Raw genomic sequence first — 14,537 nt, 5'->3', positions numbered from 1 at the left:
TGGTAAACAAGCATCATACACCCACATACTGTAGTAGAATATCAAAGTCGGAAACCGTTCTGTAGTACCATCCTTAAAATGTCTTTGAAATGTCTTCCACTATATTCCCACTCAAAAACAAGCTGTGCAATCTGATAGGAGAGGAGGAGAGTTTATCTCTGTGGAGAAAATCTACATTTGCCTCTATAGGCTATTGTACAGTATGTCTTACTATCTACAGGCCAACTGGAATAGAAATAAAACCTGTGAACGTGTGCGTTGGTTTGACCTTTACACTGATGGTTAACATGTTACACAACACCGATGCTCCTACGACGACGACCAACCACGACGTCACCTGGGGAGTGCAGAAAAGTGAGGGATAAAAACATTTAGGTGCCCTCAAAATTGCCAGACCGAATACAACAGTGGGTGCAAAAAATGTTAACGATCTTAAAGTAATTACATTTATACATCCGGATTTAGTGGTCGTTGATCAACATGTGTGCAGGGGAGCACTCTATCAACGTCGCTAAAGGACAATCCAGGCAAGATTTATATCACACAATTTCTAAAACAATCCAGCCTTATTTTTTTTCCAGAATAAGCCTGGATTTTCCTTTAGTGACGTTGATGGAACACCCCCCTCTGGTCCCATAACTGACGTTAAGCACAAACAGAAAGAAGGATAGAAGTGTACCTCTCTCGCCCTTCTCTCCTCTGGTTCCATCGTGCCCACGGAGCCCCTGCAGTCCTGATGGGCCCGGACGGCCACCCTCACCTGCAGGTAGAAAATACCACACAGATGTATATGTTACGGTACATGTGGGAAAACTAGGGTTAGGGTTAGGTGCTAAGGTGGTACGGTTAAGGTTAGGGTTAGGGTTAGGGGTAGGGTTAGGGATAGGGATAGGGTTAGGGTTAGACATGCCAGCATGTACCAAGTCGACATAGCACCTAACCCTAACCCTAGTTTTCCCACATGTATCGTAACATATATATATATATATATATAGAGAGAGAGCACCGTAGTAACAATGGCAGTCCATTTGCATTGTGTAAGACTGACCAATCCGACTGGTAGTTATTATAGCTGTAACTCACTAATGCTGATATGATTTTGGATTGGCTGATTGAATGGCTGAGTGATCGATTCAACTATTGCTTGATATTTGAAAATGAAAATGCATGTACAACGTCTCCAGGTGTAGACAACATTATATTTGTTATGGTGGCCTCTTAATGTACAGTACCTCTGTCTCCTTTGGGTCCAGGGTACCCTCTATCTCCCTTTGGTCCTGATCTTCCTGGAGGTCCAGGAATCGTGCCGTGAGCTACAAGAGTGTAGGAATTAGTCAACACTGATCTACGTTGGAATACATTTTACAAACAATCTTTACAAACTTATATACTCACTTCTGAAAACGTCCATAAGGTCAGCAGTTACGTTGCCGTTGGAACCGTGGGAACCGATGACGCGGATTTGCCCAGGGGGGCCAGGAGGGCCGGGGGGGCCGGGGGGGCCTTGGACCTCCATGATCCCTCGTCCTCGCTGGGGGGCTTCTGCCAGGACGTCCTGCAGCAGCCCCTGGTCTGGAGGAGGAGGAGGAGGAGGAGGACATGCTGTAGTCTGTTCTACTCTAGACCTCACAGGAGGCAGAGCTCCATCCACCACAGTCACTGTGCAAACTCGACTACGATACCGATCATGTCTCTGATCAAAGCCCCTTATTAGAGTCACCTGATTATTTAACATGATTATTTCTGTGAAGTCACGACACTGAAATTGACATGTTTTCTACTTCCTATCTCCTGTAAATTCAGATGAATTGAACAGAAACTTCAGCATCACTACTAAGCAGGAGTCACAGCACTAAGCACGTCATACTATCAAGCAACTAAGTCACAACATTACAGAGAAACGTTCCAGAGGTTCAACATTCTTTCAGTGATCTACTCACTCCTAATGTAGTCTGTTACTCGTAGGGCAACGTTGGAGTAGTCTAGTGTCTCAGTCAGGCTCCCGACATCGCTCTGATCTCTCTCAGGGTCGTAACGGTAGCGGGGGTGACCTTGGTGGTCATACCGCTGCGGCTGAACCGTACCGGACGACTCTCCTTTGTGACCACGGGGGCCTTGGGGTCCGGTAGGTCCTGGGGGGCCGATGAAATAGCGCCGTATACTCTCACCTGGGAAACAGCACAACACTCAGAGATACGCTTCCCTCTGTATATACAGTGGGGGGAAATAAGTATTGAACACATCAACATTTTGCCCAGTAAATGTATTCAAGTGAAATTTGCACCAGACTTTGGTGTTAACTCAAACAATCCAGACAAAATCTCAACATTAAAGTCCATATGTAAATAAAGTTATGTGTATAAATAAAGTGGAATGAAACAGGAAAAAAGTATTGAACTGTATTGAAGTATTGAATAAGTGAAATTAATTCAATACTTAGTGGAGAAGCCTTTGTTTGTAATGACAGCTTCAAGGCGCTTTCTGTATGAAGTAACTAATTGCCCGCAGTATTCAGGTGTGATTTGGCCCATTCCTCTACACAGATTGTCTTTAAATCTTCAAGATTGCGGGAGGCCCTCTTGTGAATCTGGATCTTCAGATGCTTCCACAAATGTTCAATTGGGTTTAAGTCAGGTGATTGACTGGGCCATTCCAACAAGTTGATTTTCTTTCTCTGAAACCAATTGCGAGTTTCCTTTGCTGTATGCTTTGGATCGTTGTCCTGCTGGAAGGTCCACCCACGTCTCATCCTCAGCATCCTGGTGGATGGCAGCAGGTTCATCTCAAGAATCTCTCTGTACATGGCTCCATTCGTTGTTCCTTCAATTATATGAAGTCTGCCAGTACCACGAGAGGAGAAACAGCCCCACACCATGATACTTCCACCTCCAAACTTCACTGTTGGTATAGTGTTATTCGGGTGATGTGCAGTGCCATGTCTCCTCCAAACATGGTGTGTTGTGTGACAGCCAAAAAGTTAAATTTTGGTCTCATCTGACCAGAGTACATGCTCCCAGTAGTTCACTGGCTTGTCCAAATGTTGTTTGGCTAACCTTAAACAAGGTTTAACATGTCTTTTTTTCAGTAGTGGAGTCTTGCGGGCTGAGCGTGCACAGAGTTAATACCAAAGTCTGGTGCAAATATCACTTGAATACGCTCATTGGAAATACATTTACTGGACAAAATGTTGATGTGTTCAATACTTATTTCCCCCACTTTATAGTAATAGTAAGGACCTTACTATTCATTCCCTCAGTCATTCCCATTTTCCCACTATTTCTGTAACTGAGTGTCATGTGTTGCACAAAGCTGTTTTCATGTAGTGAACACATTTGTCAAACTAGCTTTAGTCTGACAAACTATACTTCTCTCAAGGGTAACTTTAGTGTAGTTCCCTCTTAATGTAATTGGTAATGTAGTTACATTTCAGAGTAGCTTTCCCAAACACTGAAAAAACTGTTCAGGATACATAGTTCAAACTAGAAAAAGAGGTCATGTAATGGACTTTCAATATGAGGGTGAGATACTGTATGTTGTTACTCACTGGATAGGTACTCCTGGAGTTCTGCTCGGATGCTTTCTCGTGGGTAGTTCTCTCCTCCATTAGACCTACTAGAAGGTCCCTGGGGGCCTGGGGGGCCGGGGGGGCCAGGGAGGCCAGGGGGGGCAGGGGAGCCACCATTAGACCTACTAGAAGGTCCCTGGGGTCCTGGGGGGCCTGGGGGGCCAGGGGGGCCAGCGTGCCCACCACCATTAGACCTACTAGAAGGTCCTGGGGGGCCAGGGGGGCCGGGGGGGCCAGCGTGGCCACCACCATTAGACCTACTAGAAGGTCCCTGGGGGCCTGGGGGCCCAGGGGGGCCAGGGGGGCCACTGAATCCAGAACCTGATCAGAGACAACCATACAAGCATCACAACCTAAACTACTGTAGGTTCAATTCAAAAGCAATAGTCTGTTTCAAAATGAATGGGGAAAATATATCTCAAGCTGATTTTCTTTGGCTATTTTAATAGCACACAAACCCAAACTATGAGCATAGCCAAGACATATACCAAAGGTGAGATTGGTATACTTATATGATTCTTTTTATATTGATTCTTCCAAATAAATCTACCATTCAACTCGGAGGGGCAAACATCCTGGACAGCTTTAGTCTTTATTGTACCCAGATGACAATGTGTATGTGCAGTAACTGTCCAATAACAGATGGGTAACCTACAGTATCAGCCAGATGCGCCCAATATAAATATATAAAAGAATGAATATACAGTACATGATATATCATCTACTGTAAGTGACTCACTTTGGAGGTAGCGTTGGATGTCCTCCATCCTGAGGCCCCCAGAGCCCCCAGAGCCCCCATACTGGGATCCTCCTGAGGTGCCGGGGGTACCGGGGGTCCCGGGGGGTCCTTGGATACCTGGGGTACCTGGGGGGCCGGCGGTCCCAACTGAACGCCCGACCATCGCACGGAACTCTGAGCCTGAATGTAGGCAGTGAGAGGCGTGTAAGACTGAGTGTTCTGTTATGTTGTGTCGTGTCGTGTTGTGTGTGTTGTGTTGTGTCGTGTTATGTTGGGCCTTACTTCTCAGCAGTGATGAGTAGTCAGCCACACCTCCACTGCTGGAGGAAGAGGAACCAGGTAACCCAGGAGGACCAGGAGGACCAGGAGGACCAGCCTGACTACCACCTACACCTCGCTCTGGAACAACATCACCAGAGAAGAGAGAAGGTTTTACAGTTTGAATTCACCTTCATCAATCCTCCATCAAAAAGGTCCTGTTACAGTATGCGAGACAATGAGTATCCTTTGAAATTGTATGTGTTAAGAAGTTTCATTGACAACAACAAAGAAAAAGGAAAAGAACTTGTCTGGCTACCGTTCATCATTCTAAAGACGTGGTTAGCCACTTCCTGTGTGTTGTAACTGGCCGTGCCGCCTCCTCCTCCTCCTGTTGCTGTTGCTCCTCCAGGTTGTCCTGGTGATCCAGGATGTCCTGGTGGTCCTGCAGGGCCCATCACATACCGCCTCACATCATCCCCTAAACACACACACACACACACACACACATACACACACAAAGATGCACAAAGAGAGAGAGAGAGAGTGAGAGATACAGAGATACAGAGAAAGAAGAAAGAAAGACAAAAGTAGGAAATCCAATGTGATCTAGTGCAAACACATCCTCATAGCTCTATATTGTCAGCCGGTGCAAATCGGATGTCCAAATGCAAGTGGATTGGCAATTTGTGTCAGCGATCACTGGTCAAATGAACACAGCTCTGGAGCATTGTCTCGTCTCCAATGTCTCATCTCTGTTGTCTTGTTTGGAATGAACACTAGGACAGCCACGCCATGTTCTTTTTTTTTTAAATTTGTTTTTCAGATTTTATCCCCTTTTCACCCAATTTGGTAGCCAATTTAACCCAACTTAGCATTCAATTATCCCCTGCCTATTGCGAAGGATCCGCCGCCCGACCCCGTGGCCGGCAGTCCCAGAGGAGGCCGCCAGGCAGACTAGGCTGACTGGCTCCTCGAGCCCAGTACCGTTACTCCAGCACCAGACGGGGGCGGTGTTGCGCGACGGATCCTAGTCCAGAAATACTCCTATACCCCCCCTCGGAAGCGGCCGGCCAATATGCCGCTTCCCGTGTGCCTCGGCCATATCTGGATCTGGCGAGCCGGGATACGAACCCCGGCCCCGGTGGGCAGCATGCACTAGCGGCCGGTGCTTAGAGCCACGCCATGTTCACCTACTCTTAGCGCCCCCTCTGGGGTCAAATGACCATAGTCTTAAGAATGGGAAGCTGTTACTGACACACAAAGACCACTAGTTGGCGCCTCTTGTAAATTAGCCTGCCTCCTACACAGAAAAACTGCAAAATAGCTTTATACTAGCTTATCCTGATGTGATTTAGAAAATGTAAGGATAGTGGGGTGGTAGAACGCACATATCTAGGAAAAGTCATTAGATTAGATTAGATTAGATTCAACGTTATTGTCATCGCAGAGTGTATGATAAGCACTATACAACGAAATCAAGTTGAGAAGATTCTTTTATCACATTACCTTCACAACAGTGGTCGTGTTGAGAAGTATTTTTCGAAGCGCAGGGCAAAACCCATCACAATCTAATCACGCAATAAATTGTTTATTGTTTTCTTGTTACAATTCTCCATTTTGTTTGGTTAACCATTGTAGAAAAGCAATAAGGCACTTATGATGAATACAGTTGCAGCTGATGGGTTGCCTAACAACGCCGCGCAGCTGTAATTTTATTCACGATAAAGCACAGCCTCTCGCACCTTATTGCTTAAGTGGATAACACTGTTGTCAAATTGGGTTAGCAACAGTCAGTACTCACTCTGTAGCAAGGCGATGAGGTCATGGACAGACATTGATCCAGAGCCAGAGCTCGAGCCGGAAGCTCCAGGAGGTCCAGGGGGGCCTGGCGGACCCTGAGCACCGCCTCCACTGCTAAAGCTTGATCCTGAACCTGGAACATCGGAGTAGATAATACACTTACTGGGTTACTCTATGTTATCACTCATCAACATCATAATATATAGTGGAGATTAAATCCCTCCTTAAAACACACCTGTTTTCCCTAGCCTTCTCCCCCACCTAGCTATCGGTCCCTGGCTTTTATTATTTTATAGTTTTTATTGTAGGTCCCTGGCTCTTATTGTCTTATTGTTTTATTGTTTTTAGTCCTTTTATCTTCTCTTTTAACTTTACCATATCTTGTATTGCATTGTATTGTGTGCATTGTGCATCTTATTTATTGTCTGCATTTTATCTATTTTACAACTGTGAAGCACTTTGGTTCAGCACTTCTGTATGTAAACGTGCTATATAAATAAAGCTGACTTGACTTGACTTGACTAGTACTTAACAAGATGAGAACAATAAAACAAGATATAGTGGGGACACTGTATCTGACACTGTGGGTGCTTCTACAATATCTGTGCTATTACCAATCAATGGTATCATTCAGAGTGTTGCTAAAGCCCGGTTCACATCTAGGATTCGCAACACATACCATCCTGGTACTCAATACTAAAACAAAGTATGGCAGAGACGTAGGGGGAGGGGCTTACGCTGTAGGTAGGCGATGACACGGGAGGACATTTCCTCCATAGAAGCAGAGGAGCCTGGGGTTCCGTGGGCTCCTGGGGGTCCAGGGGGGCCGGGGGCTCCTGGGCTCCCTGGAGAACCACCTGAACTCCTAGTCCTACCTGCAGGAGGCAAACAGCACACGTTTAACTGAGAGTAGCCTAGCGCAGTTCAGGGAAGCTCTAAATGATCTAACTAGAATGGCAAAACAAAATCTTGTTGCAATTAACCCAAGAGAACTGTAATCAAATGCTTTACTTACTGAGATAGTCTTGGACATATTGACCCACATCAATGTTAGAACCAGAGCCTGATCTGCCTGGAGGACCCGGTGGACCCGGCTGACCAGGTGACCCTGGATGGCCTGAAACTGTGTCTGTTGAAAAACAGGCAGTTAGGATAGACGTACTGCTTAGAGTTAACTATGGAAAACAAGGGCCAAAGGTGAGACTTTACCTCTTGAAGAGCCAGAAACACCAGGAGAACCAGGATTACCAGCATCCCCTTGGAAATAAAAACAATACAATTAGTATTACTAGTAACAAAGGGGGACTGTGTCCTGGTCCAACATAGCTATGGTAAGCATACTTGGAAAATATGTGTGTGACTATAGAAACACATTATGCACAGGACACATTAGACTAGATCTAATGACACCTGACCAATGAGAGCTTTGCCCTTAGAAACATCAGGTGTTGTTGGTTTACCTTTGCGGCCCTCTGGTCCAGGACGGCCTGGGGGTCCCGGGGGTCCGGCTGGTCCTTGCTGGGCTCTACCGTAAGACGCCACTGTGTGGGAGGAAACAAAACATCCTTAATATTGCTCTTACTGCAATGACTCAACATCAGCTATCTATCCAATAAGCATTGTTTTGTGCGTCTCGGAATACTAGCTTCATTAAGGGCTAAATCAGTATTCTTAAAATAAAATACTTCGGATATGTCCTTTGTCATGTTATTGCCAATAGCTGTTGATGAGAAGACGTGAGCTTAGAATGATAAGGTTCTATCTCCGTTTCAGATAGTTCAGAGATATTGAGCGTCAACGTTTTTACATTCCATTATGTTTTGTGAGATGGAACCTTTGTATTTTATTAATTACTAACTAAAAAATGTCAACATTAAAAAAAATAACACCACACAGGCATTAATAAACACCTAATGGATCAGATTATGTAAAAAACTCAATTTTGACAAAAATGGAGATAGAACCTTATAATTCTAACGTCACGAAGTGTTGTGTTGTGTTGGAGCAAGGTCACGTGACTGATGAGCTCACCTCTCTCTGAACCACCTGAGACACCTGGGCTGCCTGGACTTCCTGTTAACCCTGGCTGGCCTGGTTCCCCTATGGAGAGAAGATTGGGAGTTGTTAATAACATGTACATCATGATAATGATTCATAATAATAATACTGACTAATGTCTCTCCTCTATTAGAGATCATGGTAATTACCACCTAATGACCATCTGCGGAAGAATCCGTGGTTCAGAATACTGTATTTATTTTCTGAGTGTTACCAAGTTATCACTAAACCACTTACCTTGGTATCCTCTTGGTCCTGGGGCACCTGAAAAAAGTGGGGAATTATTTAGACTTTTTAACTATTTCTAGCTTAAGAAGGCAGGGATATGACGCACATACAGTATACTCCATAGACCTAACTCTACTGTAGATGCTCTAATGGTACAGCATTGAGAAGATACGTACACATCAGAGTGAGTTTAGTGTTTGAGTTAGTGTCTGAGGTAGAAGGAGTACTCTACCTGTTGACCCTTTAGTCCCAGTCGGCCCAGGAGGACCAGGAGGTCCAGAAAAGAACGTTCCTGAAATAATAATAATAAATAATAGTAACTAGCACATCACTACAATGCAGCCAAAACAGACAGGTAAATAGAAAACCTTCTATGGATGATCTTTTTTTCGATGATCTGTTTGATAATATTAGTATTACAAATGATATCAAATATAGAAACAAAGTTAATTGTAAAACAGTAGAAGTGTAATGTAATGTTGAGGGTATGCTCATGTAGTTGCATACTGTACCTGAGTTGGGCACGAAGCTTCCTGGCTCTCCCTTCTCCCCTCTAGGACCTGGTCTGCCATATCCTAACAAACAGAAATGTTCCAAACATTACAGTGGATAGGGACTTGCCAATACTGCAAAAAAATATCAAACAAAGTGTATATCTTAAGTACAGTCTTTTGGCATTGGATACTAATGTATAATAAGGACGCACTCTTCTTCACAGGCTTACCTGGTTCACCAGGTGGTCCTTGGGGTCCAGGTCTTGTGACTCCTAAAAGAGAGAATTATCAGACACTTGATAGTGAATACTGCTCAGGGTCGAATAAGAAGCTTGTTCTCTTCAATTCACGATCCCCTACAGAGTAGTTGTCACTACCTGGACATGCACTAGATTGTGACCTTAAAACTTGACCTAAAAAATCTAACAAATAGCTAATGTTTGTGCTCATTTATTCTAATGAATAATTCCCAGCTGTGTCCTCCTACTTCTAGTGACAGCCATACTTCTACATTGTTACAAAAAGAAGTCCATACAAATATAAAACACTGTAGTTGTATGCACTATGGAGTAGACCAGACGGTGTGTGAGAGGTTACCTGGTGGTCCGGAGGCCCCTGGGGGTCCGGGAGGGCCTGGTGGTCCTGGGGTACCCCCTGTAGCCCCTTCAGCACCATACTGTCCTGGAAGAGCACCACACAACCATGAGGTTACTATGATGAATATTAGAGAGAGGTGCTGATTTATTGTCAATATTGTCACAGGTTATACCAGCTCAGTGGCCTTGTGGTCAGAGTGTCCACCCAGAGATTGGGAGGTCGTGAGTTAGATCCCCGGCCGAGTCATACCAAAGACTATAAAAAATGGTACCCGATGCCTCCCTGCTTGGCACTCAGCATTAATAGTTGGTTTGGGGGTAAGACCCTGTGACATATCAGCATCATGTCCAGGTGTGGACTTGTACATCAACCCGCCTCGCGCTACGGAAACAGGAGATAGGCTCCTGCCCTATGGGCCATTAGGCTCGAGAGCCATCAGTTTTATTGTCACAGGTAGGGGGGATTGTTAGGCACAATGTGCAGCAGAGTACTGGAAAACCCCTATCAACCTTCTAGAGTTAGCCATGTGGCTAACTGAAAATGCCTGAATGATGATTTGATTTGTAGCCAATCAAAGTATTGTTGCTAGGTGGGGGCGGCTGTGGCTCAGAAGGTAGAGCCAGTGTCTAATGATCACAAGGTCGTTGGTTTGATCCTTGGCTGGCCACATGTCGAGGTGTCCTTTGGCAAGACACTGAACCCCAAATTCCTCCCAAAGAGCGGGCCGGTGCCTTGCATGGTAGCTTGCCGCCATTGGTGTGTGAATGGGTGAATGAGAGGCCATTGTAAAAGTGCTTTGGAATAAGGTGCTATATAAGTGCAGTCCATTTGCTAGGTAAATATCACATGAATCACTTGGCACTCTGGGTGGTGAGTGTTCCGGAATTCTTCGGCAGTGAGTGAGATAAATCACGGCTTCTAACGCCTCCTGGCCAATCACAAAGCTTGTGTTCATCAACCCCTTGTCAATGATTATTAGACACAAGTGGTTACACAACGAACAAGTTCAAATTATGTAAACACAAAACACTTGGTCTTGGTGCCACCCAGTCTGCCTTTGCTTTGGCCAACTTGTTTGTTGTCATGCTCAATGCCCAATACATCTACTAGAGTAAGTACTGGTTACTATTAGACATGACAGCGTCATACATGCAGTGGGGTGCAAACATTTGAGCACCCCTAGTCAAAATGTCTTTTACAAATAATATAAACTGAAAAGAAGCAAACCTAACCTCTAAAATGGTACAAAGTTAAACATAACACGTCATCACATTTTAAAGCAAGAGACATTTTTAGATGAGATTAAACTTTTTACAATTTCAAAATAATAAAACAAGGAAAAAGACCTTGTGCAAAAGTTTGGGAACCCTGTCAGCTAGTACTTTGTAACTCCTCCTCAAGCAACTATAACAGCTTGCTTCCTGTAGCTAGCTAAGAGTCTTTTTTAAATTTTTGTTTTGGGAATTTTTCCCCATTCTTCCTGGCAGAACACCTCTAGCTCAGAAATATTATTCGGCCTTCTTGCATGCACGGCATGTTTGAGATCTCTCCATCGATATTTTATATTTTTCAACTCTGTGACTCTCTTCAACTTTCTTCAACGACTGTGATGGCCAAAATCTTCATCCCTCTTTCCTGGAGGTATTTCATGGTTGATTTTGAGGTATGCTTCGGGTCATTGTCTTGCTGGAATACCCAATCTCTCTTCAACTTCAATTTCTGGACTGACCTTCGAACATTAGCCTCTAGAATGTCTTCATATTTGGTGGAATCCATCCTTCCTTCCACCCGCACAATATTGCCTGTGCCGTCAGCTGCTATACAACCCCGAAGCATAATGGATCCACCTTCATGCTTAACAGTTGGCAAGGTGTACTTCTCTACAAATGCTTCACCCTTTTTTCTCCAAACTTACCTTCTTCAATTTTGGTTTCGTCAGTCCCAAGCACATTGTCCCAATAGGCTTCAGGTTTCTCAAGGTTTTCTTTTGCATACTTCAATCGCTTAAATTTGTATTGAGGTCGTAGGAAAGGCATCTTTCTGGCAACTCTGCCATGTCGGTCTTTGTTGTTTAAGGTACGTTGTATTGTTGAGTAGGTGTCTGCTACTCTTTTTTGCAGCTCTTTTGCAGTATGAGTATTTCTCACCAGATCTTGGGCCATTCTATCTGAAATTGTTATTGGTCTTCCAGATCTTGCCTTGACTTCAATTGTTCCATTTATTTTCCATTTTCTGATGAAGTTTCTGACAGTGGAAATGGATAGTTTGAAACGTTACAAGAGTTTTTTGTAGCCTTCTCGTAACTCCTAACTGTGTAGCATTTAGTGTTCAGGTTTGCTTTCAATCATTTTTTGTAGAATTAATTAATTAATTAACTTTTTTGAGATTGATTGTAACAGACATTTAAACCAGGGGTGCCCAAATTGTGTGCACCACACCGTAGTTTAGATTTCAGCATACACGTTTGATGTATAGTGCCTTGGGTAAGTAATGGGACTTGAAGCATTTTTTTTTCTTTTGGCGCTACACTCCAAAAGTTTGGATTGATCAAATAAGTACTATGCGGTTATATCAATTTGTAGCTTTTATTTGATGGTATTTGTCTACATATTGGTTTTACCATTCAGAAATTCCAACACTTTTTATGCATTGTCCCCCTGTTTCAGGGTAACCAAAAGTCAAATGTCCAAATGAAGCACTCATTTTTAGAATTTGGTCCACATTTGCATGCAATAACTGCCTGAAGTCTGCAACCCATTGAATCCATCAAATACTGGGTTATCTTCTCTGCTGGTGCTCTGCCAGGCCTGTACTGCCACCATGTTCAGTTGCTGTTTGTTTTGACATCTGTAGTTTGGCTGCTGATGTATTATGCCGATGGTAGTCTCTGACATGTTCCTGATCTGTGGGATGTGCTCACCAGTGCTTTTTTTCTTTGTAACAATGTTCCAAACTATAGATGTTTTTTTATTATAATTTAATTATAATTTAATTATAAAAAGATTTTGCCTAATAATGGCTTCATTGACACCTCTTTAGTTCTCATGTTCACAGAATCAATAATATACATTGACAGCTCTCTTATGCCTGCTAAATTATGTGAGAGAAAACACCTGACCAGAACCAACTGACCCAATACAAAATGTCCCATTACTTCTGGGCACCCTAAAATAGGGGGCATGAAAAGTGTTGTCATTTCTGAATAGTGAAAACAATATGTACAAAATACCATCAAATACAAGCGGAGGAGAATCTCTACTTTACCTTACAGTAATTCTTCGGTTTAAAAAAAGAAGAAAAAATGCTTCACTGTCCCATGACATACGCAGGACACTGTCACCACAGCTAAACTGTTGATAAACATCAATGCAGAGGTACGGTAAAAGTACTTACTCTCAGACCTGGAGGAACTGACTGTCTCACTGGTCCTCACTGAGATTCCCGCCTCACCCGCCTCACCCTGTTTGCCCTTCTCCCCCTTCTCCCCTTGCTCTCCTTTGTCACCCTTTGGACCTGAGGAAGACACACAAATATGTTTAGGACTCTAGGATAGAGTACAGACAACATGCATACACAAGAGCCATTTCAATCATATTTGCTGTCCTATCAATCCAAGGTGCAGGGGGGGTATTCCATCAAACGTTGCTAAAGGAAAATCCAGGCTTATTTTGGATGATCTTGTGAGATTTATCAAAATAAGCCTCGATTTTCTTTTTATAAATCTCGCAAGATTTATCTGAATAAGCCTGGATTTTCCTTTAGCGACGTTGATGGAATACCCCCCAGATCGGGTCATTTAGCTTTAGCAATTTACCCGATTGGCCAGGAAGGCCAGCAGGGCCGATGGGGCCTGATAACCCTGGAGGTCCGGCAGTACCGGGTTGTCCGGGGCTTCCTGGGGGTCCAGGGATGGCCACTGAACTAGAACCCCCTGTAGAAACACCATAGAACTGATGAAAACGCAGTCTAACTAGAATTTAAAAGTAATGCACTGATGCAAAAAACTCAATTCAGTCACTGTGTCCCATGTTCTGTTTTAATCTGTTCTCCATCCCATAACCATAGTTACCTGCATTGATGACTCTTCCCTGCTCTCCTGCTTCACCTTAGAGAAATAAATAATGTATTGTTACAACTTATTCACATCAATAAGATTAGATCCAAGCGGCATGTACACATTGCTTGCCAGCTTAATAATTTCAATTGTAAATAATAGTTTACCCTTTGACCCTGGTTGTCCTGGGTTCCCTGGTATTCCTAAAATAGAAAGTATGGGAATCTGTCACCAGCAGCATTAATGAAAACAATGTATTATCGTAAAGCTCATTATTATATGGCTATTATTACAGAGCCATAATGGTCACTAACAACTAACAACTGACTATTTCAGTATTACAAATGAGAGACATGTAATTCCAGTGCTAAATCATATCTCAATGGCATGACTGTCAAAATATACCTGGGGGACCTTGAAGCCCAGGCACTCCTACAAGAAGATGCAAAGGGAATAGAGTTCAGATAAATAGGTCTACATAGGCAAGGCAAGGCAAGGTTATTTGTATAGCACATTTCATTCAACAGGGGCAATTCAAAGTGCTTTACATACAGCATAAAAAAATACAGCAAGAGGAGGATAGATACTGTACATAATAATAATAATAATAATAATAATAATAATAATAACAATAATAACAATAATAACAATAATAACTTTAATAACAATAATAACTTTCATAAACAACCCTTTAGTGAGGGTTTCTGTGTTCATGTTTCATTAGCTTAAACCTAATCTCAC

General features: G+C 43.4%; 1 protein-coding gene across 1 annotated transcript in view; it reads right to left on the bottom strand.

The window, feature by feature from the left end:
• Nucleotides 1-461: 461 nt before the first annotated feature.
• col17a1b (collagen, type XVII, alpha 1b) overlaps nt 462-14,537 on the bottom strand; it is a gene marked incomplete at both ends in the record, with an annotated part of 36,114 nt that continues 22,038 nt past the window's right edge. The window contains 23 exons of the mRNA XM_080548931.1: nt 462-511; nt 680-760; nt 1,233-1,313; nt 1,396-1,572; nt 1,941-2,168; nt 3,556-3,873; nt 4,305-4,484; nt 4,587-4,703; nt 4,882-5,043; nt 6,367-6,498; nt 7,045-7,240; nt 7,381-7,494; nt 7,826-7,890; nt 8,397-8,465; nt 8,661-8,687; nt 8,884-8,943; nt 9,164-9,226; nt 9,743-9,826; nt 13,136-13,255; nt 13,557-13,673; nt 13,812-13,847; nt 13,964-13,999; nt 14,202-14,228. Coding sequence (XP_080405057.1) covers nt 462-511; nt 680-760; nt 1,233-1,313; nt 1,396-1,572; nt 1,941-2,168; nt 3,556-3,873; nt 4,305-4,484; nt 4,587-4,703; nt 4,882-5,043; nt 6,367-6,498; nt 7,045-7,240; nt 7,381-7,494; nt 7,826-7,890; nt 8,397-8,465; nt 8,661-8,687; nt 8,884-8,943; nt 9,164-9,226; nt 9,743-9,826; nt 13,136-13,255; nt 13,557-13,673; nt 13,812-13,847; nt 13,964-13,999; nt 14,202-14,228 — 2,540 coding nt within the window. The remainder of the gene's footprint in view (nt 512-679; nt 761-1,232; nt 1,314-1,395; nt 1,573-1,940; nt 2,169-3,555; nt 3,874-4,304; nt 4,485-4,586; nt 4,704-4,881; nt 5,044-6,366; nt 6,499-7,044; nt 7,241-7,380; nt 7,495-7,825; nt 7,891-8,396; nt 8,466-8,660; nt 8,688-8,883; nt 8,944-9,163; nt 9,227-9,742; nt 9,827-13,135; nt 13,256-13,556; nt 13,674-13,811; nt 13,848-13,963; nt 14,000-14,201; nt 14,229-14,537) is intronic.

This window comes from Nansenia antarctica (assembly GCF_963989245.1).
Source record: "Nansenia antarctica genome assembly, chromosome: 19".
NCBI classification, from domain to species: domain Eukaryota; kingdom Metazoa; phylum Chordata; class Actinopteri; order Argentiniformes; family Microstomatidae; genus Nansenia; species Nansenia antarctica.
This window is presented reverse-complemented; position numbering and strand designations above follow the sequence as displayed.